This window comes from Diospyros lotus, chromosome 10 (assembly GCF_014633365.1).
Source record: "Diospyros lotus cultivar Yz01 chromosome 10, ASM1463336v1, whole genome shotgun sequence".
In the NCBI taxonomy this organism is placed as follows: Eukaryota; Viridiplantae; Streptophyta; class Magnoliopsida; order Ericales; family Ebenaceae; genus Diospyros; species Diospyros lotus.
In genome coordinates, this window is record NC_068347.1 from 26,894,471 (window position 1) to 26,922,441 (window position 27,971).

Here is a 27,971-nt window from a genome sequence, read left to right on the forward strand (position 1 = left end):
TGCAACAAAAGATATGAGAAACAAAGAATGATGCTTGCCTTTTCTTGATGAAAAAAATCAAGAGAATGATGAAGACCCTTCACTTGAGCTTGCTTCCCAACCAACAATAGAAGAAGAATGAATGAAGAAGATGAAGAAAAAGAAACAAGAGGCTGCCAAGAGAATGAGAGAAAGAGAGAAAGAGGGAGAGGAAAATTGGAAAAAAAGCAAGAAGGCATGGCTTGCCTTCTCGCCAGCCACCAAACCCACCAAATCTTGCTTCATTTTCCACATTTGCCCCACATACATATCACACACATAACACTTTATCAAGCCCCATTTTGGACTTTTGGCTAAATCTATTTTCATATCTCTTTTCTTTAATCTCCCATTTACACACACAATACAACACACACATATATATACAAGGCCCACTTATATTAATGGCCCAAGCCCACTCAAAAGCCCATCCATGCTAGGCCCATGAAACCACTTAACCCATCACTTCCTTTGGGCTACAAACCCTTGCTCCAAGCCCATTTCATATCCCATTTATACTTTAGTTTTACACACTCAAAAATAATTTACTTTCAAGAAAAATTTAACTAAAAATATTATTATTTATTTAATTGCTACTAACACTTAAGGCCCTCATGACATGCCCTACACCACAATGCAAATAGCATCTAAGACCCATTGAACGGGTCATTACAATTAAGTTTAAGCCCCCATTTCTTTATATGCTTTCCTTTAAGTTCTCTTAATTCTTCTCGTGTCCTAATAATTTTTTCAATTATAGCCAAACTCCCTTTTGTGGGCCTAATTTCAAATTAATTTTAACATCTGAAATTTTCTAAATTTTCAAATATTACAATAAAATTATCAGTTACCTAATTAATTATACTTGTAGCTCGACTTCAATTAACATTTCACATGTTTTGATCATGGATATATAAAAATTATGCCACATCTTTATTAACTTAGATATAGTTTAATTGTCGCCCTAAATTATATGTAGCACACAAAATTTGACATAATCTTTCAAAAAACTCATGAAGTAATGCTTAAATGTTCAATACGTGTGGTTTCATTATCCAAAGTTCTCATCCAAACCCTTCAAACCACTCATTTCATCACAATTTTGCTTTGAAGGTTTTCTCAAATTACCTATAGCCACTGTCATGAAACATAACACTAAATTTCTGGGTCTTCTCCTCTTTTACACTTAGATTGTATTAGTAATTTACTATTACCCCCTCCATTTGCTACATAGAGATTTAATCATTATCATAATTAACCACATTTTATTTTGAATAAGTTAGAATTAGTGGTACAACATTTGTAATGTTAATTAACTTTTAAAATTAAATCTGTAAAATGATATAAATTCATGCAAAAGAATAATGTCAAATTTTTTTGTTGAATACTCTTCTTAAGGCAATCCTCTAACAAGAGAATGATAAATTTCAATTCCAACACCTTCTTTACATAAAAATCTTTTTATTAGATCAAGGTAAATAAATATAATTGATATGAATATACTTTAGCTTAAACGACTCGATTGAAGGGCAATGGGCCTAGCTTGCAAAGAATGGCTAACAAGCATTCAAACTTCACCAAGATCAACTTGCACTATTGATACTTAGAGCCAGATCAACGAATATGGGGACTTTAGGCGAAATAACTTATTGAGACATTCTAAAGAGTATTATTTTTTTTTGTAAAAAAATAAATAATATACATTTTTACGAGAAAATTATATTATTTTATTAAATTAAAAAAAAATCAAAGTTCAATCAATTACAAAATACGATAATCTTTCAGTGATAGTGAATTTTTAATTAAAATATAATATCTCAGAGATAAAAAAAAAAAAAAAAGCCAAACATTCTACTACAATAAACAAAGAAAAAACAAAACAAATTTTTCTTGAAACTCTAAAAAGGTCGGTACAAGTCAAATAAAAAATTATATATTCCTAATTCTCCTATAGAAGGAAATAAAATAAATTATTAAACTGATAACATTAAAAAAATAAAATTCACCAATAATGAACAAATTTTCATTCCACAAACATGTATTGAAGAATGCTTAGCTTTATGTAAAATCAAATTTTATTGCCTTTTGAAATGTAAAATTGTTGATTAAATATCTATAATAAAGTTTATTTAATAAATCATGTTCAATGGATAACATAACTAATCCATTCAATCTTTCTTACAACATAGTTGATCTGAAATATGATTTTATCAATTTCAATTTTAAAAAACTTCTTTCTGCAGAAGCTACTGAAACTAAAATTGAGAACAATATTATAAAAGTAATATATGCACTCAAAAAATAATTGACTCTTTTGATGTAATGAATAATTTTCATTGGACTATTTTTTTTCTCTTGAAAAGTTTCTTTTAACACTCTTAATTATAAAAATAAATCTAAATCATCTATATAAAAAAATTCATCAAATTTAAGAATATTTTCAAGATTCAAACAAAAAATCCATTTTTTTTCATATATTCCAAATTGCTTAAACCTATGTCAAAGTAAAGAAATGACTTGATCAATCATTAGGGGTGCATCTAGCCCATAGGTAGGGATGGATTTTTTTAAAAAATAGACTTTTTAGCATAAAAAATAATGAATTTTTTCCAAACCCCTCACCCCACCAACCCAAACCCAACCCCAAATCTATTGCCCCCCTTGTTGCAAACCCTTTTCTTTTAAACAACCTAATATTTTGGTCTTATTTTTAAGAAGACCTAAGGAAAACCAAGCCCATGTGATAATAGCGAGCCATTAGGGTTTGGAAATTTTTTTTGAAGCCCCCCCAATTAAAAAACTCTTAGCTCCATTCCTATCAATCATGTATATAGAATAATCAACTCTGAAGGATTCTTCAATAGATTGTGTTTTATCATCATCGACGTTTTCATAAAATTATTTTTTTCTTACAAATTACACGTTTTTCACGAAATATGGATTCTACTTTTATTTCATTTGCAAATTTTTTGACAAAAATCATAGTAGATTGAAATTCGTTTTCCCTATAAGGTTCAAAAAAAGAAAACAAGATATTTTAATTGATATATAGGAACATCAATATGTATATCTTCACTTTGAAAGCTTTTACTAATTGAATTAACCTCATACAAAGTATCATACCAAATAGTCATGCCTAAGAAAAATTCAAAATTTTCTAATTCATACATTGCAAGACATTTAGTTTCACTCTTTATTTTAGGATCATCAATACTCTCGTATTTTTGGAGCTTGAAATCTAATTGCCTTGATAGTTAAATTAGATATGTTATCATTTAATTTTTTTCATCTGTTGGGTGAAGAAGAGAATAATGAATATATGTGTTGTAAAACTCTAAAAAATGATATAGCTCTAACACAAGAGACTACAATATCATAAATTAGTAAATTAAGATTATGACAACCACATAGTATATATAATACTCTAGAATTTATCTCCAATAGTCTTTTATGCACACCTTGTTACTTTCACTCATGTTAAACCTGTTATCATATCCCTACCTTCTTATATTATAGATATCGAGATTCAAATTTTTAATTTCTCTTATAAATTCACTAAAAAGACCTTTTTCAGAAGTGTCATCCATTCTTAAAAATCCTACAAAGTATTTTGCAATTATTATTGGACCAGTTGAAATATCCACACTTTAATATGAGAGATATTTGTTCTTGTTGACTTAAATCTAGAGTACAATCAAGTATAATGGAAAAATAGTCTCTTTAATTTTCTTCAAAATCATACTTTTGACTTCATGTACTAACATCTGTATCAATTCATTTTGAATATTATGTCCCAAGTAATGATTATGAATTTCACCATTTTGAATACGTTGGACATGTTCTTGTAATACTGGATTAAATTCGGCTATCATCTCAATAAGACTTAAAAAATTTCCATTATTCACAAGATAAATCTTTTCATTAATTCCACAAAATGCCAAATTATTTTTACCTAGAGTTTTTACCACATCAATGATTCTTTTTAAAACATTTCTCTAATATTCTTTTTCTTTACTAATTCTTACTTGCACATCCCTCTCAATTTCTTTACTATTAGAAAATTCAATTCTAAATCAAACCAAGCATTCATATTAAATAAGTGCTCCTTACATGTTTCATGACTTTTCAACTTAGTACTAAGATTTTTCCAATTTTTAGTTCTTTCATTGCCAAATTGGTTCTTATTAGGTTTTGTACCAAATAATTTGCAACAAAAGCAATAAACTTTGTCAAAATCCTTGAATATACCAACCATCTTCTATCACGGGTTTCCCCATTTGATAGCCTCCTCGTATAATAAAAAGTAGAGAAATGCCTAGAAGTTTCATCATCCAGAAAATCTATATCACTTTCTCTAATTGGACATTTTTCAACTAACAAGTCTCTTAAATTAATATCAATATTTTCCTAACTTCTTGAATCATAAATATTAATAGAAACATTACTTGGGTTATTGTTAATATCCTTAGTTTCCATGTTAATTTCCTCTTCTTCTATATTTTCTTGACATTCTCCACCAACCATATCATTATCACAATTTTCATCGTTACAATTCTCTATAGTCTGATCTACCATCATCTCATTATCTCCTATTTCATTTAAAGTTGTGTGTTTAGTTGTTTCATTACTTTGGCTATTTAGATATCTCTTATTACTCATGATAAATTTTTCAGGAGTGCATTTTTTAGATTGAATCAAACTATCTATTCTCCTTTTTTTCTTAAGTTTCTCATATCTTGATACATATTTTTTATTGGACATATTAACTTGGTGATAAAAGTTAAGTAGTTGCCTAAAAATAAAGGTATCACCTGAAAAGTCTTATAAACTCCAAGTATATAGCAATCCCAGATTTTTTCAAAATCCAAATTAGGCTCTTCAAGTGATTTTCCTCAATGATGATCTAATCAATTGAATCCTAACATGAAGCAAAATAAATTTTTAAGAGTTAATTGAATGAAATCAATTGAATCATAGCATAGCATTCAATTTTAAAGAAGATTATAAATACAAATTGGAATTCAAAAAAAAAAAAAAAATTGACGATAGACAAAGATGGTTGATGACACTATTACACTCTTCCAAAGTTCTTAGATTTAAACCACAATAGTATAATAGCCACTTTTTAACAAATATCAAATCTGAGATTTAAACCACAATAGATATAGTCTTTGTAAAATTAAATTTAAATTATAGATTATTTGAATATAATTTATTTAAAAATTAAGTCTAATTTCTGTATGCCCATTATTAAAATTTTATAAACATACTCTTCAATAAAAAAATGCACACACATTATGAATCCAACCACTTATTTAATCTCAAAAAATTGATAATAAACACCGATTTAATACAAACACAAAAGACTTATAAAAGTGAAATTGACAATAAACACCAATTTAATAACTTCTCCAGCTTCACCTATGACGAGTATGTAAAAGTATAAAGCAAAAATACTTGAAATTAGATCATAGTTCTTATCCTTGAGCATCTAATCTAAACACCCAAAACTCATCCACTCAAAACGTCTCATTTCTTTCTCAAAGTAATTCTCACAAACAGAGCATAGACATACACAAACAAACTTAGAATCAGTAAATCACATAGCCAAAATGAAAGATAGCTAATCACAAGTTCACAACAAATCAAAGTTAAAAAAAAACTCACACAAGATCACATAGAAAGCCTAAAAAAAAACAAACACAGAAACAAAAGTTAAAGTAAAAAGAAATCAAAACACGTATTGAACAAACAAACACAGATACTGATTGTTGTTGCTAAAGCAATGAAAACCCAAAAACATTGAACCGAAGTGACCGTTGACTGAACCAAAGTTTGCCCAATAGTCACAGTAAGCGAGAGAAAGAGAGGGGCCAAGAGTGAGAAGACCACAGATGCTGCTGAAACGAGTGCACATGCGCGAGAGAGAGATGGGGAAGTGAGAAAAATTGGGAAGGAAAAAGTGGGTTTAATTGGATTATGGAAACAACAATGGTAAAAAAAATTGGGCAGAAAATGTGGAATGGAAGACAAAAGGTTATATTGTATTTTGCATTTAATTTTTTAAATAAAATATTTATTATTAAAAAATATATATATATATATATATAGTGGATCACCCATGCGAGGCATGGATGTCCTAAAAAAAAAAATTATTAAAGTGAAAGTTATATAATTTAGTAGTTATAATAAATTAAAATCACAATAAAGAAGTAAAAAATAAATAAAATAATCGTGTTATAATCATGAAAATACAACAAAAAAATTATAGATTTTGAAAATTTTCCTCATATGCATTCAAGAGTAGACGAACAATTAAAAGCACATAACTCTATCCCGAAACCATGTAAAAAATAAACCTAAATTAACATGTAATACAATAAGTAATAAGTAAAAAATACAAAAATTACACAATAACAGGAAAAAAAATAAACGATAACCAACCTCTTTATTCTGAAATATGCATTCAAGGGTAGACATTTTTTTTTTTTCCATGTGTATTTGTCTCATATGTGCATACCACACGAACCCTCAAGGCCTAATTTTTCTTAGTTACATTCACATCACTCACTTGACAGAATAGTGGTGCTATGTTACACCAGAAGACCAAACTGGATAAAAAAAATACAGTTAAAAATTACTAAATAAAAGTAAAGAAGAAGAGAAAATTTGAGAAGAATAATCGAGAAATGAGAAGAGAGGAAATGAAAGGGTTGAACGGGAATGAAGAGGAGGAAGAGAGAGAGATATTTACTTTCTTTTATTAATTTCTCTTCCTTCAAATTCTCCTATTTCTCTCAATTTATCAAATCATATGCCATCATTAAGTTTCTTTTTATTCCCACGCTTTGTCACACAATTTGAATCTTATTCACTTAACATAATTTTCAAAACACAAATTTAATTTGCATTTAATTTCTCCAAGTCCAACATATAGCACATCTTCAGAGTAGACTAATGAAAAAAAAGAGAATTAAATAAATGACAATAATCAATTAAGTTAAAAAATAAAATTATGACATTTAAAATTATAAAAAATAAATTTAAATTAATTAAATTGTATGTAAAATAAAGATAATTTAAATAATCAATTAATTATATAAATAATAATAATCAAAATTTCAAAATTGATTATTCATACATGACTTTACATATTTCTCCTAACAATTAATTACCACATTTAAGACAAGTCAAATTTTTAAGAAAGTAAAAAAAAAAAAAGTTAAAAAATAAAATTATAACATTTAAGTTATATATAAAATTATAATATTTAAAATTATAATAAAATTAATTTAAATTAATTAAACTATATATAAAATAAAGATTATTTAAATAATCAATTAATTATATAAATGATAATAATCAAAATTTCAAAATTGATTATCCATGACTTTACATATTTCTCCTGATAATCAATTACCACATTTAAGACATGTCAAATTTTTAAGAAAGTAACAAAAAAAAGTTAAAAAATAAAATTATAATATTTAAATTATATATAAAATTATAACATTTAAAAATATAAAAAATAAATTTAAACTAATTAAACTATATATAAAATAAGAATAATTTAAATAATCAATTAATTATATAAATAATAATAATCAAATTTTCAAAATTGATTATCCATATATGACTTTACATATTTTTTCTGATAATCAATTATCATATTTAAGACAGATCAAATTTTTAAGAAAGTAACAAAAAGAAATAAAGTTAAAAAATAAAACTATAACATTTAAGTTATATATAAAATTATAACATTTAAAATTATAAAAAAATAAATTTAAATTAATTAAACTATATAAAATAAAGATAATTTAAATAATTAATTAATTATATAAATGATAATAATCAAATTTTTAAAATTAATTATACATACATGACTTTATATATTTCTTCTGACAATCAATGATCACATTTAAGACATGTCACATTTTTAAGAAAGCAACAAACAAAAATAAAGTTAAAAAATAAAATTATAACATTTAAGTTATATATAAAATTATAACATTTAAAATTATAAAAAAATAAATTTAAAATAATTAAATTATATATAAAATAAAGACAATTTAAATAAATAATTAATTATATAAATAATAATAATCAAAATTTTAAAATTGGTTATCCATACATGACTTTACATATTGCTCATAGTAATCAAGTATCACATTTAAGACAAGTCACATTTTTAAAACAACAACAAAAAAATAAAGTTAAAAAATAAAATTATAATAATAAAAATTATAAAAAAATAAATTTAAATTAATTAAACTATATATAAATTAAAAAATAAAAAATTTATTTGACAGTATTACCTAATATCTCAAGATTTCTCCCGATTTAAAAAAATTTCATTTTTTTGTAATTTATTTTAATTAAAATTTTATGCTAATATTTAAAAATGAATAATACGGATAAATTAATAATATTTATCTTGGCTCTTCATATACCAGCATACTTGCACATTCTCCAAACACTATTCAACCATGAAAAAAATCATTTATATGTTCCAAGAACTACATATTTTTCACAAATATAGACTTAATTAATGACTTATAAAAATTCTATTTCGGGTAAGCAAAAAAAAAATAAAAAGATAAAATAAAATATCAAAATAGTAACTGAAATAGGCGGGAAAAAATTTGACCGCTGTTTTGTTATAATATATACTAGTTGATCACCCATGCGATGCATGGATATCGTTAAAAAAAAAATCGTTAAAGCAAAAGTTATATAATTTAGTAGTTACAATAAATAAAAATCACAATAAAGAAGTAAAAAATAAAAAAAATAATCGTGTTACAATCATGAGAATACAATAAAAGGATTACAAATTTGAAAAGATTTCCTTATATACATTGAAGGGTAGACGAACAATAAAAAGCACATAACTCTATCCCGAAACCATGTAAAAAATAAACCTAAATTAACATGTAATACAATAAGCAATGCGTAAAAAATACAAAAATTACACGATAACAGGAAAAAATAATAAACGATAACCAACCTCTTTATTCTAAAATATGCATTTGAGGGTAGACATTTTTTTTTTTTTTAATTTTCACGTGTATTTGTCTCATATGTGCGTATCACACGAATCCTCAAAGCCTAATTTTTTCTAATTGCATTCATATTACTCACTTGACAAAATAGTGGTACTATGTTACACCAGAAGAGCAAACTGGATAGAAAAATATGGTTGAAATTTACTAAATAAAAGTAAAGAAGAAGAGAAAATTTAAGAAAAAGAATTGAGAAAGGAGAAGAGAGGAAATAGAAGTGTTGAATGGGAATGAAGAGGAAGAAAAGAGAGAGACATTTGTTTTTTTTTATTATTTTTTCTTCCTTCAAATTCTCTTATTTCTCTCAATTTATCAAATCACATGTCATCATTAAGTTTTCTTTTTTTTTCCATGCTCTGCCACACAATCCGAATCTTACTTAACATAATTTTCAAAACACAAATTTAATTTGTATTTAATTTTCCCAAGTCCAACATATAGCACATCTTTGGAGTAGGCCAATGGGAAAAAGGAGAATTAAATAAATGACAATAATCAATTAAGTTGAAAAATAAAATTATGACATTTAAAATTATAAAAAATAAATTTAAATTAATTAAATTGTATATAAAATAAAGATAATTTAAATAATCAATTAATTATAAAAATAATAATAATCAAAATTTCAAAATTGATTATGACTTTATATATTTCTCCTAATAATTAATTACCACATTTAAGATAGGTCAAATTTTTAAAGAAGTAAAAAAATAAAATTATAACATTTAAGTTATATTTAAAATTATAAGAAAATAAATTTAAATTAATTAAACTATATATAAAATAAAGATAATTTAAATAATCAATTAATTATAAATGATAATAATCAAATTTTCAAAATTGATTATCCATGACTTTACATGTTTCTCCTGAACAATCAATTACCACATTTAAGACAGGTCAAATTTTAAGAAAGTAATAAAAAAAATAAAGTTAAAAAAGTAAAATTATAATATTTAAATTATATATAAAATTATAATATTTAAAAATATAAAAAATAAATTTAAATTAATTAAACTATATATAAAATAAAAATAATTTAAATAATCAATTAATTATATAAATGATAATAATCAAATTTTCAAAATTGATTATCCATATATGACTTTACACATTTCTCCTGACAATCAATTGACACATTTAAGACAGATCAAATTTTTAAGAACGCAACAAAAAAAATAAAGTTAAAAAATAAAATTATAATATTTAAGTTATATATAAAATTATAACATTTAAAATTATAAGAAAATAAATTTAAATTAATTAAACTACATAAAATAAAGATAATTTAAATAATTAATTAATTATATAAATGATAATAATCAAATTTTCAAAATTTATTATACATACATGACTTTACATATTTCTCCTAGCAATCAATTACCACATTTAAGACATGTCACATTTTTAAGAAAACAACAAATAAAAATAAAATTATAACATTTAAGCTATATATAAAATTATAACATTTAAAAATATAAAAAATAAATTTAAAATAATTAAACTTATATAAAATAAGAATAATTTAAATAATCAATTAATTATATAAATGATAATAATCAAAATTTTAAAACTGATTATCCATATATGACTTTACATATTTCTCTTGATAATTAATTACTACATTTAAGACAGATCAAATTTTTAAGAAAGCAACAAAAAAATAAAGTTAAAAAATAAAATTATAATATTTAAGTTACATATAAAATTATAACATTTAAAATTATAAGAAAATAAATTTAAATTAATTAAACTACATAAAATAAAGATAATTTAAATAATTAATTAATTATACAAATGATAATAATCAAATTTTCAAAATTGATTATACATACACAATTTTACATATTTCTCCTAGCAATCAATTACCACATTTAAGACATGTCACATTTTTTAAGAAAACAACAAATAAAAATAAAGTTAAAAAATAAAATTATAACATTTAAGTTATATATAAAATTATAACATTTAAAATTATAAAAAATAATTTTAAAATAATTAAACTATATATAAAATAAAGATAATTTAAATAATCAATTAATTATATAAATAATAATAATCAAAATTTTAAAATTGATTATTCATACATGACTTTACATATTCCCTCTAACAATCAATTATTACATTTAAGACATGTCACATTTTTAAGAAAGCAATAAAAAAATAAAGTTAAAAAATAAAATTATAACATTTAAAATTATAAAAAATAAATTTAAATTAATTAAACTATATATAAAATAAAAATAAAATAAAAAATTTACTTGGCCGTCGATATTCGGCTGTATTACTTGATATCTCAAGATTTCTCCTGATTTAAAAAAATCTCATTTTTTTGTAATTTATTTCAATTAAAATTTTATGTTAATATTTAAAAATTAATAATATAAATTAGATCTTGTCTCTTCATATACCAGCACGTTTACACATTCTTCAAATACTATTCAATCATAAAAAAATCATTTACATATTTCAAGAACTACACGTTTTTTACAAATCTAGAATTAATTAATGACTTATAAAAATTTTATTTTGGGTAAATAAAAAAAATTAAAAAATATAATAAAATATCAAAATAGTAACTGAAAATGGACGGGAAAAATTTTGACGGCTGTTTTGTTATAATATATATATAGATATAGATTATAAATTTTTGAAATTGGGGCCTTCCTCACAGGGGCGCGCCTACCTTGCTTTACTGTTAGGCCAATTTTGATGGGATTATGGAACTGCAATGGTAAAAAAATGGGTAGAGAATGGGGAAGGGAAGACAAAAAATTATATTGTGTTTTGTATTTATTTTTTAAATAAAATATTAATTATTAAAAAATAAAAATATATAAATTACAAATTTTAAAAATTGGGGTCTTCCTAATTTGGAGGCCTTAAGCGGCCGCCTACTTTACTTTATTATTGGGCCGGCTCTGTAATGATATTGCAACAAAAGAGACCAAGAAACCACTGAAGCAGCTTGGAAATTGAGGGAGCTGTGGGGAACAGCTTGATTGAGCTTTTCCAGATAGCAAAACACCTCTCCATCCATTGCCATGGTTGCGGCAGACCTCGAAAGGGCTAGCAATAGCTGGAACCCAACGGCAATGCAAACCAAATGGGGGACGACCCCAAAGGTCTGTAGCCAACGTGTAGGAAAGAACCTCTAATTAGTCATATTGGGACAAAAAATAAAAATAAAAAATAAATATGATATGAAATAAAAAATACTAAAATAATAAAATTTAAAAAAAAATAAAACACAAAAATTTGAAGAAAATGTGTAAATAAAAAAATATAAGATATTTTTTTATAAATATAAATTTTAATATAAAAAATTATAAAAAAATAATTATTCAATTAAATATAAACATAAATTCTATCATCTATTTAAATAAATATAAATACAAATTACTTCATCTCTAACATGGTTGTCAAGACAGTAAAAACAAAATTGTTTTTGTCTCTAACACTATTGTGGAACAAAAGTATGTTTATAATATTTTTTTAATATTACGAAACAATCTCCAAAATTATGAAAATAATCCAAAAATATTTTGTGTGTGTTTTTCTTGGTATTTTGAAATAAAAAATGTTTTGAAAATGTTGAAATGGCACCGTTTCAGTATTGCCGACACCAAAGAGGAAACCTGAGAAAGCACAAGACGTTGAATATAACTTGTAAACAAACTATTGCAGACACTGTTTAATAATAAATAAAGTTAGATTGTTGCCCCTAGAGGCATAGTTGGGTGGCAAAAGAGGGGGTTGTAAAGTTATGCTGGAGGCTGTCAGTGTGGGATCGATTCTTGGGAGAGACAAATCTACATCCTTCTAGAAGTGGTCTTTGGTAAGTGCTAGTGCATACAACTTCAAACCCTGGTCAACCAGGCACGTCCCTGATTTACCTCCCTCGTGATGACCTTGGGACAAGTTCGTTGGGAGCACGAGTGATAGCGTGTAATCTAAAAAAAATAAACTTAGATTGTTGAAACAATTCTTCCTCTTTGCGTGAACTTAGTAGGAAACGATCAATATATTGCAAGAATATAGTTCAAGCATATCCAGAGGCAGAGTTAGGATATTTAAGTAGATGGGCAAATAATAATAACAAAAAACATAAAACTTAAAGTTATATAATAATTATCTATATTTATAAAAAAAATATTGTAATATAACGTCAAAATATTATATCAAACATCATTATAATATTTCTACATAAACTCCAACACATGTTTCCTCAAAAATATTCTATAGTTTTATGGGTTTGTGTTTCCTAATGAGGCCTAAGGCAACGACGACGGTTCAGGTTAGCTTCATAGGTTTCGACCCAGGATTGAAGCGACAGTTCAAACACCCTTATTGGCAGCCTAAATAGAAGTCGGGCCATAAGCCCTTAACCCTCAATTTGGAGGAGAAATGGGCCTTGACCCATTTGCTCAAGGGAAGGAGGAAGCCCAAGCCCATTACCCTTAGCCCATTTTCTCTTGTGCCCTAGGCCTTTAATATAAAAGGGATTATTTCCCATTTTTTCCCTATGTGTGGCGGTCAATTGTGTTCTCTCTCTTGTTCCCTCTCTCGGTCGATTCTCCTTTCATTGATGGCCGATCCTCTTGGGGTTTTCTTTCCTTCTCGGTCAGATGCTTCTTTCCTTGTTGAGTGTCGCACTTTCCTTGTGCGTTGTGGCTGTTCGTTAATGGCATTTGCAACGCCTATTTAGTTCGAGTTGCTGTCTTCTCTTGGAGGTAAGTTTTTTGGCCATTGTTGAACCCATATCTTCGTGATTACTCTCTGTTCCTTAGTGGATCCTACTGTGTGTGTCTTGGGTGAGGGGTGTCGATCAGCCAAGAGATTTGGGGGTTTGAGGGCTTCGGTTCTTAGGGGTTTGGGCTCCTTTGTGGCTCGGTGTCCTTATTCGTTGGCGTCACCTAAGTGGTGATTGAACGAGTCTAGATCTGAGCCTTGAAGCAGTCTTCGTGACTGCCATTGTAGCCGAAACAGGGAGTTTATTTTTCTACCTTGATTTATTCTTGCATTCGGTTGTTTCGGTTTGTTTTCAATTGAGTACTAACCCATTGTTTTGTAGAGATTTCCACAACAAGTTTCAAAAGCAAAAATATTGTATTTACATTTAGATTTCCACAAAATCATAGATGCTCTCGCCAAGTCTTCGTATTCTGAAATCGTTGTATGATTTTTTCATTGTCAATTGTATCAAATGTTTCATTCTTAATATAAGTAACCAAACAATCATTCATCCATTGATCACTAATTTGACTATGGAAACGATTCTTAATTAAATTTATGGTTGAGAAAGCTCTTTCAATGGTTGCAACAACATGAGGAATTAAAGCTAACTTCACAAGCATACCAAAAATTCATTATCAGACTACACATCAATTTTACAAGTCTCCAACTAATTCTTAAGTGCCATAAGATCAACTTCAGAAAATTCTAATGAATAAAACTGAGCAAAACGAACCAACTTATCTTTATCAAAAGCGTGAAAAAAATTATTTGAATTCAAACATGCCACACAAAGAAGTAACTCAGTATTTGTCTTTGTGAAATAACTGTTGAGCTTATGAAGTTGTTTGTCTAGCACCCAATAAAAAAGTTCAACTTTGTAATGATGCATATTAGTATGATGCTCAGCATTACGCCTTAAGCACCCCAAAACAACATAAACGTCATCAATGTTCGAAATTACAATCTCATGTTTTTCACAAAAAGAGAAAAACTTATCAAGTAACAATTTCCATCCATCATCCCTTATTGTTTGTGATCGTTATTTTGATAATTTAACCAATATCATGGCATTTACAATATCCCGATATTTTCTTTGCAATGTTTGTGACAACTCATTTGTAATGCCCAAAACATTTTTCATCAAATGCAAGTTGAATACAAACTCAAAAGATTGAATTAAACTCAATAAAACACAAGCTTTACCTTTTTGCTCTGAATTTGTACCATCTTTTTCAACAATTTCTAGTACATCAATAACAAAGGAATATAAAACAATCAAGTTCATCAATGTATCATAATATGATCCCCATCGTGTATCATCAGGTCTTTTGAGACTACTTTCTTGATTTAAACCACATTCACTTGTAATTTCCCCATTACTCAATGCTTTAATGACTTTATTTGCTTGATTTTCTCTTAAAATATCTTGACACTCATACTTAGAAATACTCAAAGATTAGGATGATAATCAAAAATACTTTTTCACAATCTTGGATCTGCTTCAAGATTGTCCACGCCAACACTTTTATACTTAGAATGTTCTCAATTCTCACTTGCTTCAAAAATTGAATTTTGCTCTAAGCTTGTTCTTTTTATGAGAAATTTTTTCATATCTAAATAAAAATAAATTATTAAAATTCATGTAAAGAAATGTTAATGCTATTATTTAGTTCCTATAAATAATAGTTATAAAAAAACTTGAAATATTTTAGATTTTATTTCTTCTTTCCAATGATTAATCTTTTCTAACATATTTGCAATTACAATACTACATAGCTGAAAAAAAGTTATTGAGATTTTTTTTTTTTTTTTTTTTTGCATTTTTCTCAAAACATATCCAATACATATATTTCAAAAACAGCCTAAACCAGCTACAACCCTTGTCGTTAACCATCGCCGGCAACCGTTGTTGGCCAAAGATTCTGTAATACCCTTGAGAAACTAGTATATCGAGGATAGTAAGAAAGAAAACAACACCAACTGAATACCTTTTAGACTGAATGTAGACAAAGAACTCTTAGGTTAAGCGTGCTTGAATTGAGAAAGCTTAAATATGGGTGACTCATGGGAAGTTCGCGTAGGCCCATCAGGGTAAGTTATTTCGATCCATCCTATCACTCGATGCGGGATGTTATAGGTGGTATCAGAGCAACTCAGGTCGTGTGTTAAGACTGTGTACTAGCTAAAGGCTAGGGGTATTAGATCGGGGACACTGGACGGGAAAGAGTTGGGACCAGTTGTAAGGTAGTATGACGAGGAAGTCATGTGATCAAGGGGGGGAGAATGTAATACCCCCAAGAAGCTATGTAAGGCCCGCTTCCGAATATTCCTGCTTAGTATAAGATACTCGAAAGAAGATCATTACAGAGATGATATAGAACAAAACTAAACTCAAATAACAACTCATTTCATTTCTAGCAGCGAAAATTTAAATAAGATTTAATTACATTTTCAATATCTCATGATTCTAGGCTTGATAGTCATACAAAATAATAAAATGCTCAAATGCCAATAAACATAACAAATCCTCATCACTATAAACCTCTCCAAATCACTAACTAGGATCTTTGAAGTTAAGACGTGTCTCCGTATACCACTATCCCTAGGTTGTAGTCCTACTAGACTCGCCCCCAATAACATTCTTTCCTTCACCTGAAATGACAAAGAAGATTAAGTGAGCCACAAGACTCAACAAGTTCGAGAAACAATGAACAATATACAGGATCCAAGAATACGATGACACCAAAAAGAGTAATTAAGGACTCTATAATTTTATATACAAGATTCATAATTCATGAATTTATCAATTCAACTTAATATATCATGTCACCATGTATCACTATACAAATGTGTGCATAAACTTTCAATGTCATTATCATTTCTCATAGGCTCGCAAGGCCTCATTCAACACATGCAAGAGTGCATCATTTCATTATCAATATCAATTTTCCCGGCTCTTAAGTCATCAATCAATGCATGCAAAATAGCATAATTTTAATAAAATCTCACAAATAAATATGGAGCCAACCTACCGGGCTATGGCCATCTTATCCCGCACCAGGTGCTCTAGGGTACCCTCTCTCCCTCCGCGCAAAATAATAGGTGTGCAATATATATATATATATATATAACATGTACATGTATGCATCATCTATGCATTTTCCAACCACATACATTTAAATTCTTGTTTTCTCAATATTCATGATTAGTTCCCATGCAATCAAAATGACCACACCACGCGTGTTTGTTCATTGAAAAGCTGGTATTGATCTTTTACACGAACAGTGGGTGTTTAATTTAATGACCATATTTTGAGGAATATTTAGAAGAAATTTCACTGGGGCATCTCATAATTTGGACATATTTGAGATTATTTAAAATAGATAAATCGTGCATTCAATACACTTACAATGGTCACGTTTGTGTATTCTTATTTACTATCAAAATCGACTTTGATTTGTCAAATGAGAGTATTCTTCAAGGCAATTTGGTTTCCAAAAGATAAATGAGGTGGGGGGCCTGCGACAAAGTTGGAGCTCGCGGCAAAGGGTTTGCGACAAGGGCTTGTGGCACGAGCTCGTGGCAAAGGATCGCGGCAAGAGCTCGCGAAAAGTGTTTGAGGCAGGAGCTCGTGGAAAGGAAAGAGCTCACAAACAGAGCTCACGAAAAAAGTTCGCAGCAAAGGATCGCGGCAAGAGCTCGCGGAAAAGCCTGAAGCAAGAGCTCGTGGAAAGGATCGTGACAAGAGATCGCGGAAAGAATTCGCGGCCAAGGGCTTGGGGTAAGCGTTCACAAAAAGAACTCGAAGCAAGGCTCGAGGCAAGAGCTTGCAGAAAAAGCTCGTAGTAAAGCATTGCGACAAGAGCTCGCAGAAAGACTTATAGCTAGAGCTCGAAGAAGGGTTTGAGGCTAGAGCTCGCAGGAAAGCTAGTGGAAAGGCTTGAGGTATGAGCTCGTGCAAGAGCTCACACAGAGAGTTCGCAGCCAAGGGCTTGGGGTAAGAGCTCGTAGAGAGCTCGTAGCAATGAGGCTTACAATAAGAAGGCATATAGGTATGAGCTCGCGGCAAAGGACTCGCAAAAAGCTTGAGACAAGGGTTCGTGGAAGAGGTTGAGGAAAGAGCTCACCGAAAGGGCTTGAAGCGGAGCTCGCAGAAAGAGCTCGCGGGGTTGATTTTAATAGATATACATAGGTTATTTAAAACAGAGGGTATCTACAACAAGTTGTTCGTCTCGGATATATATATATATATATAAGGGGTCATTCGAAACGGGACTTATATATGTTTGTGAATATTTTGTGTCTAACATTCGCATGTGGGAGATGGCATTCGGATGGTTCATGCCTATTCAGATGCGTCACTTAGGCTTCTGCGAGGTGCATTTGGCCATGTATACATGATTAAGCACAAGAAGATACAGAAGCGAACATAGTCTTATATCTATATCTAGACAAATAAATTGCCATTCACTAAAGGAAACTTGAGGTGGAAACAAACCCCATTCTGAGACCACAATGAGAACACAACAAATACCCAGATATGAAGACTCAATGAACACCAACAGAAAAAGAACCATACACAGCAACAAGCATATATATATATATACATATATCATCCCTTACAGTGACTAAAATAAAGAAATTGACAAGGGAACTTGTACACGAGAACAATAAATAAATAAGAGAGCTTGCACTGAAAATAAAAGAGAAATGCAAGAAGAACTTGCATTGAAAAACAAAATGTATAAAAGAGCTCGCACTGAAAGTAAAGTGGGAGTGCAAGAAGAACTTGCTTGATGACTTAGTGATGTAAAAGCATCCCTTCTCCTCCTAAACTCCTATAAGCCAAGATGAAGACACCAGGATGCGAAGTATGAGGAAAGGAAAAATATATGGAAGAAAGTTGAAGAATAAGAGGATCAAACGTAGCAAAAGTATAGGAGGGCACAGTTGCAGATGGAGTATGAAGAAGGAAAGATGCACAGTTTGCAACTGTGAATTGGTAGGAAGACCTGACTGCCCTTCTCTTCCAACAACGGACAATGGAAGACCAAGGGAAAAATTGACATTTGCTGGCCAATTTAATTTTTATTACGATTTTCTTTTAAAAATTTCAAATTTCATTTCTCAATTGGGCTTAGCCCATGCCGTGGGCCATTTCATGGCTCAACTCACTGATCCAAATAATTCTCCACATTTAAGTTCATTCTTAATATAATTAAAATTCTAAACACATCTCAATAGCCCAATTCACTTAGACTTTCCCCACAAATTCTAGATTCCACTTAGATGGCTTACCAAATTCTCATTTCCACTTACTCTACATTCCATAAGTAAAGAAAGATATTTTCAACCCTCAATTAATTAAAGCAAAAATTTTTGAGTTCAAAATAAAATACCTGAAAACGTCTAAACCCCCTAACAGGCCATTCCAAGCTAGTATATCGAGGATAGTAAGAAAGGAAACAACACCAGTTAGATATCTTTTGAGTTGAGTATAGACAAAGAACTCTTGAGATAAGCATATTTGAGCTAGGGAAGCTTAAGTATATATGACCCTTAGGAAATTCACGTAAATCTATCAGAATAAGTTGTTCTAGTCCTTCCTATCACTCAATGTGGAATGTTACAGATTCCTACGATCAAAGTCTACCATTAGAAACACTAAGTCAATAGAGGTTAACATACATAAAAGTGAGCTAGATTAATGGCTAGATTTTCATATATATAATTTTTAATTTTCAGCCATAACTAAAAATGTTCCTATCAGTCACCACCGACCACCATAGCTAGTGGTTTTTGGCGATCAGAGTCAACCACCTGACACAGCAAAATCTCCATAACTCTTGAGCTAAAACTTTCAGTCAAACTCAAACTGCTTGTATATATGTATATATTATAGATTTGTGTTAAAAATAATTCTTCATAAAATTAAAAGACTTAACTTCTTATAGATCAATGCCCCAGTGAAAATATGGTCAGATCTAATATTAGATAGTTAGATTTTACATAATCAATTATTTATAGAGATAATTTTGAGAGAAAATGAAAGGGAGAGAGAGAAAGAGAGATTGTGCGGGATAGCGTTCCAGATTTTGAGGGGCATTCTAGATTTTGGGTGGGTGGGGAGAGATTAGTGAGGGGCGTAGGGGGGCGGCCTGCCCCACGATGGATCCACCCCTGAGAACATCCAAAAATCAAAACGTGAAATTTTTATGTGAAAAACCTCTTTGAAAAAGAGAAAAAATCACGAGACCTTGTCCAATTAAAATCCTCCATTGTATGACAATAATGGGTAATATATCAAATCCTCTCCAAATCAAACTAGAGGCAAAACTAATAGCAATCATTAAGAACATTAAATTCTTGGCATTAACAAAATAAGAGGGGAAAATATAAGAAATATACCAAGATGAGACTGTTGTCCCGAACACAATCTAGGAATTACAGTACACCAATTCAAATCTCCATCGTTCCAAATGAAGATAAGTGTTTTGGAGCTTGTAGTTAAAATTTGAGGTGAATCTAACCACAAGCAGACTTCAGATCAACAATTTGATGAACACCGCCCAACTGTTTCTTCTTCTCTGCAGTGCAATTCTTCCTCTTGTTTGGTGTAATTTTTCCTATTTATTTAAAATCGTAACTGCTAGCCCACTCACATATCCAGTTAGCTTAAGGAGTCAATCACCCCTTAAGGCCTGCGGCAACTTCCATCTTCTACATCAGCGATTCCCTGTGTATTAAAAAATTAAGGATGCAAAAACTCGTAGAGGACGGCCTCCGCCGTCAGAAGAAACAAGGAAAGCCCAAAACCCTAGACGGACACCTTGAGGTCCCATTTGGAAACAAATATTGAAGGTCTGATCTCCAACACAACAGTGGAATCTAGAGCAAGGAGAGGGGGTGTGGAAAGATAAATGGCGCAGGACGTGTACGAGGAGGAGCAAGCTAGGAGAAGAACGGGGGAGGGGAAGACAGAGATTAGGGAGATGTGGAAGGATATAGGTTGTGGAGAGAGGAGATTGTGGGAAAAAGTTAAGAGAAATCAAGCCATTGGAGGTTTGGGTGGGATGGGAGTGAATCGCTACAATTGTGCCCCCGAGGCACCAAATAAGCTTTAAGATGTTGGTGCCCCAAACCAGTTAAAGAGTATGCTAGGCGTTAAAAGGCAAGGCATGTGAGACCTTTTACCGCGACACAAAGAAATTAACTTATTCTTCTTCTTTCCCCAGCAAAGCAATGGGGGACGGCATCCAGTTCTCTCCCCCCCCCCCCCCCCCAAATCCCAATGGATGGGGATGGATGCCCATCTCGTCTGAACGGTTGACCATGCTCAGGCAATATTTGTTCTGTTTGCAGGAACTCGGTAATATTGCAATAGTTACATAAAATCATAGATGATTCGTTTTCTCTTCCTCTCTTTTTTCACGGTCAACAACTTCTTCTGTTTATTATCTATCTAAGAGGTGACGACCTGAGGGATAAAAAGGGATAACAGTGACTTCCTTATCTTAAGTGAAGAAGAAGGGGGATTGCCGTTACGCTTAAAATAAATACTAGTCTACCAGTGCACACAACCTGATAGAGCAAACAAGGCCACTAGCTCTGTGCAAACTGAAACAGAGCTGAAGAAAGAGACCTGCAGCTGCAGATCGCTGTTTGCCACAGAGAAGCAGCTCTGCCGCAGCCGATTTCGCTGGAGAAAGAAAAATCCAATTCCTACCACCTCTGCCGTCCACCGTTGCTTGCCGAGCGAAAGAAGATACAGAAAGAAGAAGACGGGGGGGGGGGGGGGGGGGGGGGGTGAATCGTCTCTATAATGCGCCATTGTGAAGTTTTCTTTACACGTGGCAATCTCCCAACAATTTAAAGGTGGCGAGGGGGATGATGGTAGAAAAAGGCTTTTCTTTCTTTTTATCAAGAAATGTTGGATGGAATTATTATTATTAGTATTATAGGTGACGAAGAATGACTTTTCCTAGATCAATCAGTAAGTCATTTTCTTTTGTTTTGTAGAAAAAGATTTTATCATGAAAATATTTTTTTCCTTTTCCATCAAAAAAGTTATATAAATTAGAAATATTTTTATAATTTATAATCCTTTTGCCTTTGGGTTTTAGGACCATTTCTATTTGTTTTATGTCTATTAGTATTTTCTTTTTTAGAAAAAGTTGCCCTTCAATTTTCAATATTTTAAGTCACTTACACAAACGCCGTATTAAAAAAATAATTCGAAAAATTCTTATAATTTAATAAACCTCCTCAGCTACTAACATAATTACTTAAATCTAATAAAACTAAAAAATATATAAATCAAATTTTCATTGAGTTCAATTAAAGCTAAATTTAACTAAAAAAAAATAAAACAAATTATTGCTACATGTGTTCGAGCCAGTGGTCAATACTCGTATATTGTCGGTAATGAAGTAGACCCAATTAATGAAAAAAATACAAACAAGAACTGAATGAAATGAAGAAGAAACACCCTATATGTGGTTTGGTTCACTTTTACCTATTATTCAATTTACTTGGCCAATAAGTAATAAGCATATTACCCAGACACTGGGATATATTTCATATATTGTGAATAAGAGTCCGAATAAACAAGGGCACAAATTATTACCAGCCAAGAGTAAAATATAAATAAATCCGGAGAACATGTAAAATAGAAAGATAATCGAATTGCCCTTCACAGTAAAAAGCCACGTCTAAAAAGACCTGAGCATCAAATCCTAGCAAAAAAAGGGAACTTATACGCTACAACGATGACCAGACTCACTCTCATACTCAAGAGAAAAACTGTGAAAAAGAAAAAGAAAAAAACAAACACAACAAAATTATAATGATGCCCAGAATTACTCTCTATGTATTTCTGAAATAAGAAGTCAATTGAGAAGCACTCACCTAGCTACCTAAACGACGACTTACAGCTTGTCCTCGAACTCAGAAAGCGGTGTCATCTGCTCCTTCAAACCCTTCCTTTTGCGGATATCTGAAACAAGGGTCGCTGCCTGTGAACCAGGCTCCATTGGGTCAGATGACATCATATCCCAATGATCGAATACACTCTGCGGGAAAGCCTGTCCTGAAGTTGCTGCCCTCAAAGTGCCCGAGAATCCAAATGACTCGACGACAGGAAGGTAAGCCTTGATGTTGTAGAGGGGGGTACCCGGCCTCTGCATTTCCTCAAACACGTGACCTCGTTTCTGATTCAGAACGCTGTAGATTCCTCCAAGGGCTTGCTCCGGTGCTTGGATTTCCACCAAGTATACAGGTTCCAGTAGACGAGGCTTCGCAGTCAGCTGAGAAGCATAAATAACCCTCCTAGCAGTTGGGATGATCTGGCCGCCTCCTCTGTGAATAGCATCGGCATGCAACACCACATCACAAACCTCAAAGCAAATACCCCTCATGTTCTCTTCTGCCAGTGCCCCTTCCTTTGATGCCCATTGGAACCCAGCAACAACTGAATCCTTGATTTCATTGAGGTACTGAACTCCCTTACACATATCAACCACCATGTTTGGGCCAGTGGTTTCAGGGCCAAAACACCAGATTTTCTTCGCTAGATCTTTATCCCAACCAAACTCCTCAGACAAAATTTTGGATCTAGCCTTGGGATCATCCCTTGGGCCAATCCGTCCTTCGTCAATGGCCTCAGCAAGACCCTCCTCCATTGGTCTAGCTTCCATATATAGACGGTTATGCTTGTTAGGTGACTTGCTCATAACAATCCTGCATGACTTCTCAAGGACCGTCTCACGGAAGGACACCACAGGATCCGACTTTATAATTTCAGCACCGCCCATGAAATCATCTACTAAATCCTTCAAACAGATCTCAAGGTGTAGCTCTCCAGCACCTGAAATGATGTGCTCTCCAGACTCTTCAATGGTACAGACCACCATAGGATCAGATTTTGCAAGACGTTTCAGGCCCTCAACCAGCTTGGGAAGGTCTGAGGCAACCTTGCACTGCACAGCCACACGAACGACTGGTGAGACAGAAAACTTCATTGCCCGGATTGGGTGAGCATCAACTTCCTTCTCATTTGTTAAGGTAGCATTTTTGGTGATAAATTGGTCCAAACCAACCATAGCAACAGTATTCCCACATGGTACATCCTCCACGGTTTCCTGCCTCTTTCCCATCCAAATGACGGTTCTCTGTACACTCTTAACATACAGGTCTTTTTTCTCACCAGGAACATAGTTGGGACCCATGATTCTAACCTTTAAACCAGTTGCAACTCTACCAGAAAACACACGACCAAAGGCAAAGAACCTTCCCTTGTCAGAAGCGGGAATCATCTTGGACACATAGAGCATAAGGGGGCCATCGGGATCACAGTTTCTTATAGCATTGGCATATTGATCATCAAGGGGCCCCTCGTAGAGGTTTTCAACACGGTACTTTTGAGCCTTAGCAGGAGAAGGGAGATGAAATATCATCATTTCCAAGAGGGCACTGCTAGCTGGAAGCCAGGATTGCATGACACGTTTCATCAAGGGTTTCCCCATCAAATCCTTCTCATCGGCCTTCATGGTGACACCAAGCTTTTGCAACATGGGCCATAACTTATCTTTCTGATCATTCATGCAAGTGCTGATTATCTGTTTGATGGGTTCATAGCAAAACTGAACAAACCCTCGTTTGCATGTAGGAGAGCCAGTATTCTTGGTGGTCCACTTTTTGGTGCTAGGGTCAAAGAAGTTTTCACCCCAGAGGCGTTCCATCATCTTAGACTCATCAACACCAAATTTGGAGGCATACATCTTAGCAAAATTGGTTAGAGTGAAAGCCCAGCCATGCAACCCAGCTGAGAAAGCAACTGTTCCTTTCTCAGGGTACACCTGAACATCACCAAGGAGAGGATCCTCATATGTGGCCATAATAACATTTGCGTTCTCAATAACTCTCTGAAATGTCTGGTAAGCCTCCTCCCCATCAACCTGGAGCTCAAGGAAACACCTATCCATCTTGTTAACAGTCAAGACAGGTCGGATCCTTTCACCCAAAGCCTGTCGAAGGACAGTTTCTGTTTGTACACACACGCCCTCAACACAATCTACTACCACAAGTGCACCATCAGTAATACGAAGGGCAGCCGTGACCTCAGATGAGAAGTCAACATGCCCAGGGGAATCAATGAGGTTGATAAGGTAGTCATTCCCTTGCCTCTCTCCCTTGTAGCTCTTCAATGAATCATCAGACATTTCATAGTAAAGGGAGATACCAGTGGACTTGATGGTGATACCTCGCTCAGCTTCATCCTGGCGGGTATCTGTCATTCGGACATCACCAGCAACTTCTTGGGCAATAATACCAGCAGCCGCCACAAGGGAATCAGTGAGGGTGGACTTTCCTGCCAAAAATAAATAAGAGTAATGTAAATCCTGCTAACAAAATATATTAAATATTTTAGTTTTGAAGGCGGATCATGTCAAGATGAATTCAAAGAAAAACTAAGGCAAACTTCAGATTCCAGATTTCTGAAACCAAGAAGCAGCTGCATATACATTGATTGATGATATATCTGACCATGAAAAATCCCGTCATTAGTCCCAGTGAATGAAAAATAGTTTTAATGTTATGAATGCTTCAGATAATTGACTGAAAACAGATCAAATAATTCCCACCACCACCACCACCCCCCAAAAAATGGATGTAATAGCTAAACTGTTACACTGACACCAATAAGGCATACAGTAACACAATCTGACGCTTGCGAACCTGTTTGCAAAAAGGTCTCCAGATGTTAAAAACAATGATTACAAGAAGAAGCTGAATATATTGCTTTCTTGTTTATTTATTGATAAGAAAAAGCTGGTTATATTTCCTACCGTGATCAACATGTGCAATAACAGACATGTTACGGATATTATGCTTCAAGTCCATAATTTTCCGAAGCTCATCAGCTGTGAACTTCACCTGCACATTTTATGTAAATTCTCTATCAGGAAACGTGCAACTTCACAACATTGGATATAAGTATCAGGAAACACTTGAAAATGCTACTTACCATTTTGCCTACTTTTTAAATTTACAAAATTGCTCTGTATGAAAATTGTTTGTTCAAGAAAGCCTGCAATTAGGAAGCAAACAATTATCAGCAGCTTAACAGCCTACTAGGAAAAGCTTGTTCCTCAATGAACAAAAAGAAGAATGCTACTTAATCAGACTTTAAATAAAGAAACAGTATACCAGAGAAATACCAAATTATGAGAAAGTTGAAGCATCCAAAGAAATGAAAAAAACGTTCACAGTTTCAGACTACATTTTCTACCATCAGTGAACATTACAAAATAGGCAGTAAACTATAGTCACACATGCCAATATCATGCCACGGAGCCTGTTCACTATATGACCATAAGAATAGAGGAGAAAACTTGAATAATTTCAAATCATGGGTTCATGCTCACTTAGTTTATCCCAGATTGTTTGTACTGTAAATTCATAACACTTCCATTAGTTCCTATTGACCAACTTAACAAAGCAAATGAGTAACAATCCAATTATATAAGCCCACTTAAAAGACCACCTCCGCTACTGCATAAACGGTCGCTGCGCCAACCCAAAAAAAAAAAAAGCAGCTTCTAATGGAACTTAGTACAGAATCCGACATAGGAAAACGGCATACTGTCAGCAATCACAGTTGACTGAGGTAAAAAATACCAAGCAATGGAATTTCTAAATCAATCAAAGGTAAAAATTTCAAGAGACGCCACGCCGACAACAAAATAAAATCACACATCGATTCAGATCAGAAATAAACAACACCGCTCTATTATAGTCCTAACTCCTACGTATCAAATGCTGTTCGTAATTTAGAAAGACAGCAGGACGCGAATAGAGAAACTCGTTTATTCACAGAACTATAGAACTAACACAGAACGATCTCCTTGAAAAAACAGAGGCATCGGAAGAAATGGAAACATAAACAACTTCGAAGCAGCGAAAAGTTACCGAGCAAAACACAACAGAGACGGATCAAAGCACGAATCAAACAAACAGAGAGAAAGGAGAGGGGTGGTGGGAGTGGAGAGAAGCTTACGATGAGAGAACGAGGAGGCGGCGCAGACGGAGGGAGTTGGGCCCTCAGTGGCCTTATATTTCCACTGAGGGAGAGAGACTGCGACAAAATATCCGAGGCAATGGATATGCGGTTTTTAAACCCCAGTATTTATAGCTAGGGCTTACTGTGGGCTCTCTTCGCTCCGGTTTTGTTTGTACGGTTCCGCCTTGCCCTTGTGCTGGGGTGCAAAAGGTAAATTTCTCAGGGCCCACACACTATTCTACATATGTGGGAGGGAACTATGTGGGAGGGATGATCATGCTATATGTACATAATTTTTGTACATTTTAGGCTACACAAGGGATATTATGACCAAAATACCCTGCGCCTCTCCATGAGCCTCACGCGTCTCTATGCGCCTCATGAGGGGTTTTTTGTCATAATACCCCATTTTGTAGCCCAAGGTGTACAAAATGGGTGTACCAATAGCATTTTTCTAATCACAATACATGATAATGTATCAGGTAGGAGGTATAATACATGATACTCACAAGAAACTCATCATAGGAGGGTGAAATTCCCACACTGCGGCTGTCATGACTCAAACCTTTATTCTTAGGTGCAATCTGCTATCTAAGAATCAATCGTACTACGTCCGTAGGGACAGCCTTGCCCTTGTGCTAATTATTAACTCAAGTGGTTGAATAAGCGATATCTAGATATTCATATTATTTAATTATGAGTTTAACTCCTTATATCTATGAATTTACCTCCCCTATTAAAATTAAGGACACAAGCGGTCATGACCGCGTAAGGACGATAATCCCAAGTAACAATACTAATTATTATCTTGAAAATGATAATTAAATATTTTAATCTTAAATAAAATATATTTTTTATATTAAAAAATATATTTTATTAACGGTCTTGAGATATATAATAATAATAATAATAATAATAATATAATTTGCGACAGTTTCTTGGGAAACACTGTTTCCTAGAAATTTTGGTCAACCAGCATATATTTATTACTTTTAAAAAAATCCTTTCGTTAATCATACTTGAATTTGCCATGAAAAATAGGATTAATTCTCATGATTTTATATAATTTGACATGATTGAAGTGAATTAAT

The 27,971-nt window shown here is 31.9% G+C and overlaps 1 protein-coding gene across 1 annotated transcript; it reads right to left on the bottom strand.

The window, feature by feature from the left end:
• Nucleotides 1-22,421: 22,421 nt before the first annotated feature.
• LOC127811783 (elongation factor 2-like) lies at nt 22,422-27,001 on the bottom strand. The gene is made up of 4 exons (XM_052351953.1): nt 26,878-27,001; nt 25,846-25,908; nt 25,667-25,754; nt 22,422-25,188 (listed from the first exon to the last, which is right to left on the bottom strand). Exons 2-4 carry the CDS (start codon nt 25,846-25,848, stop codon nt 22,748-22,750), a joined length of 2,532 nt encoding a protein of 843 aa, XP_052207913.1. The 5' UTR covers nt 25,849-25,908; nt 26,878-27,001; the 3' UTR covers nt 22,422-22,747.
• Between the last annotated feature and the right edge of the window lie 970 nt (nt 27,002-27,971).

Coding starts and splice junctions, on each gene's coding strand:
- LOC127811783 (XM_052351953.1), bottom strand. Junction 25,189..25,666: donor TATTGCACATGTTGATCACG/GTAGGAAATATA, acceptor TATTTTTGGCAG/GAAAGTCCACCCTCACTGAT.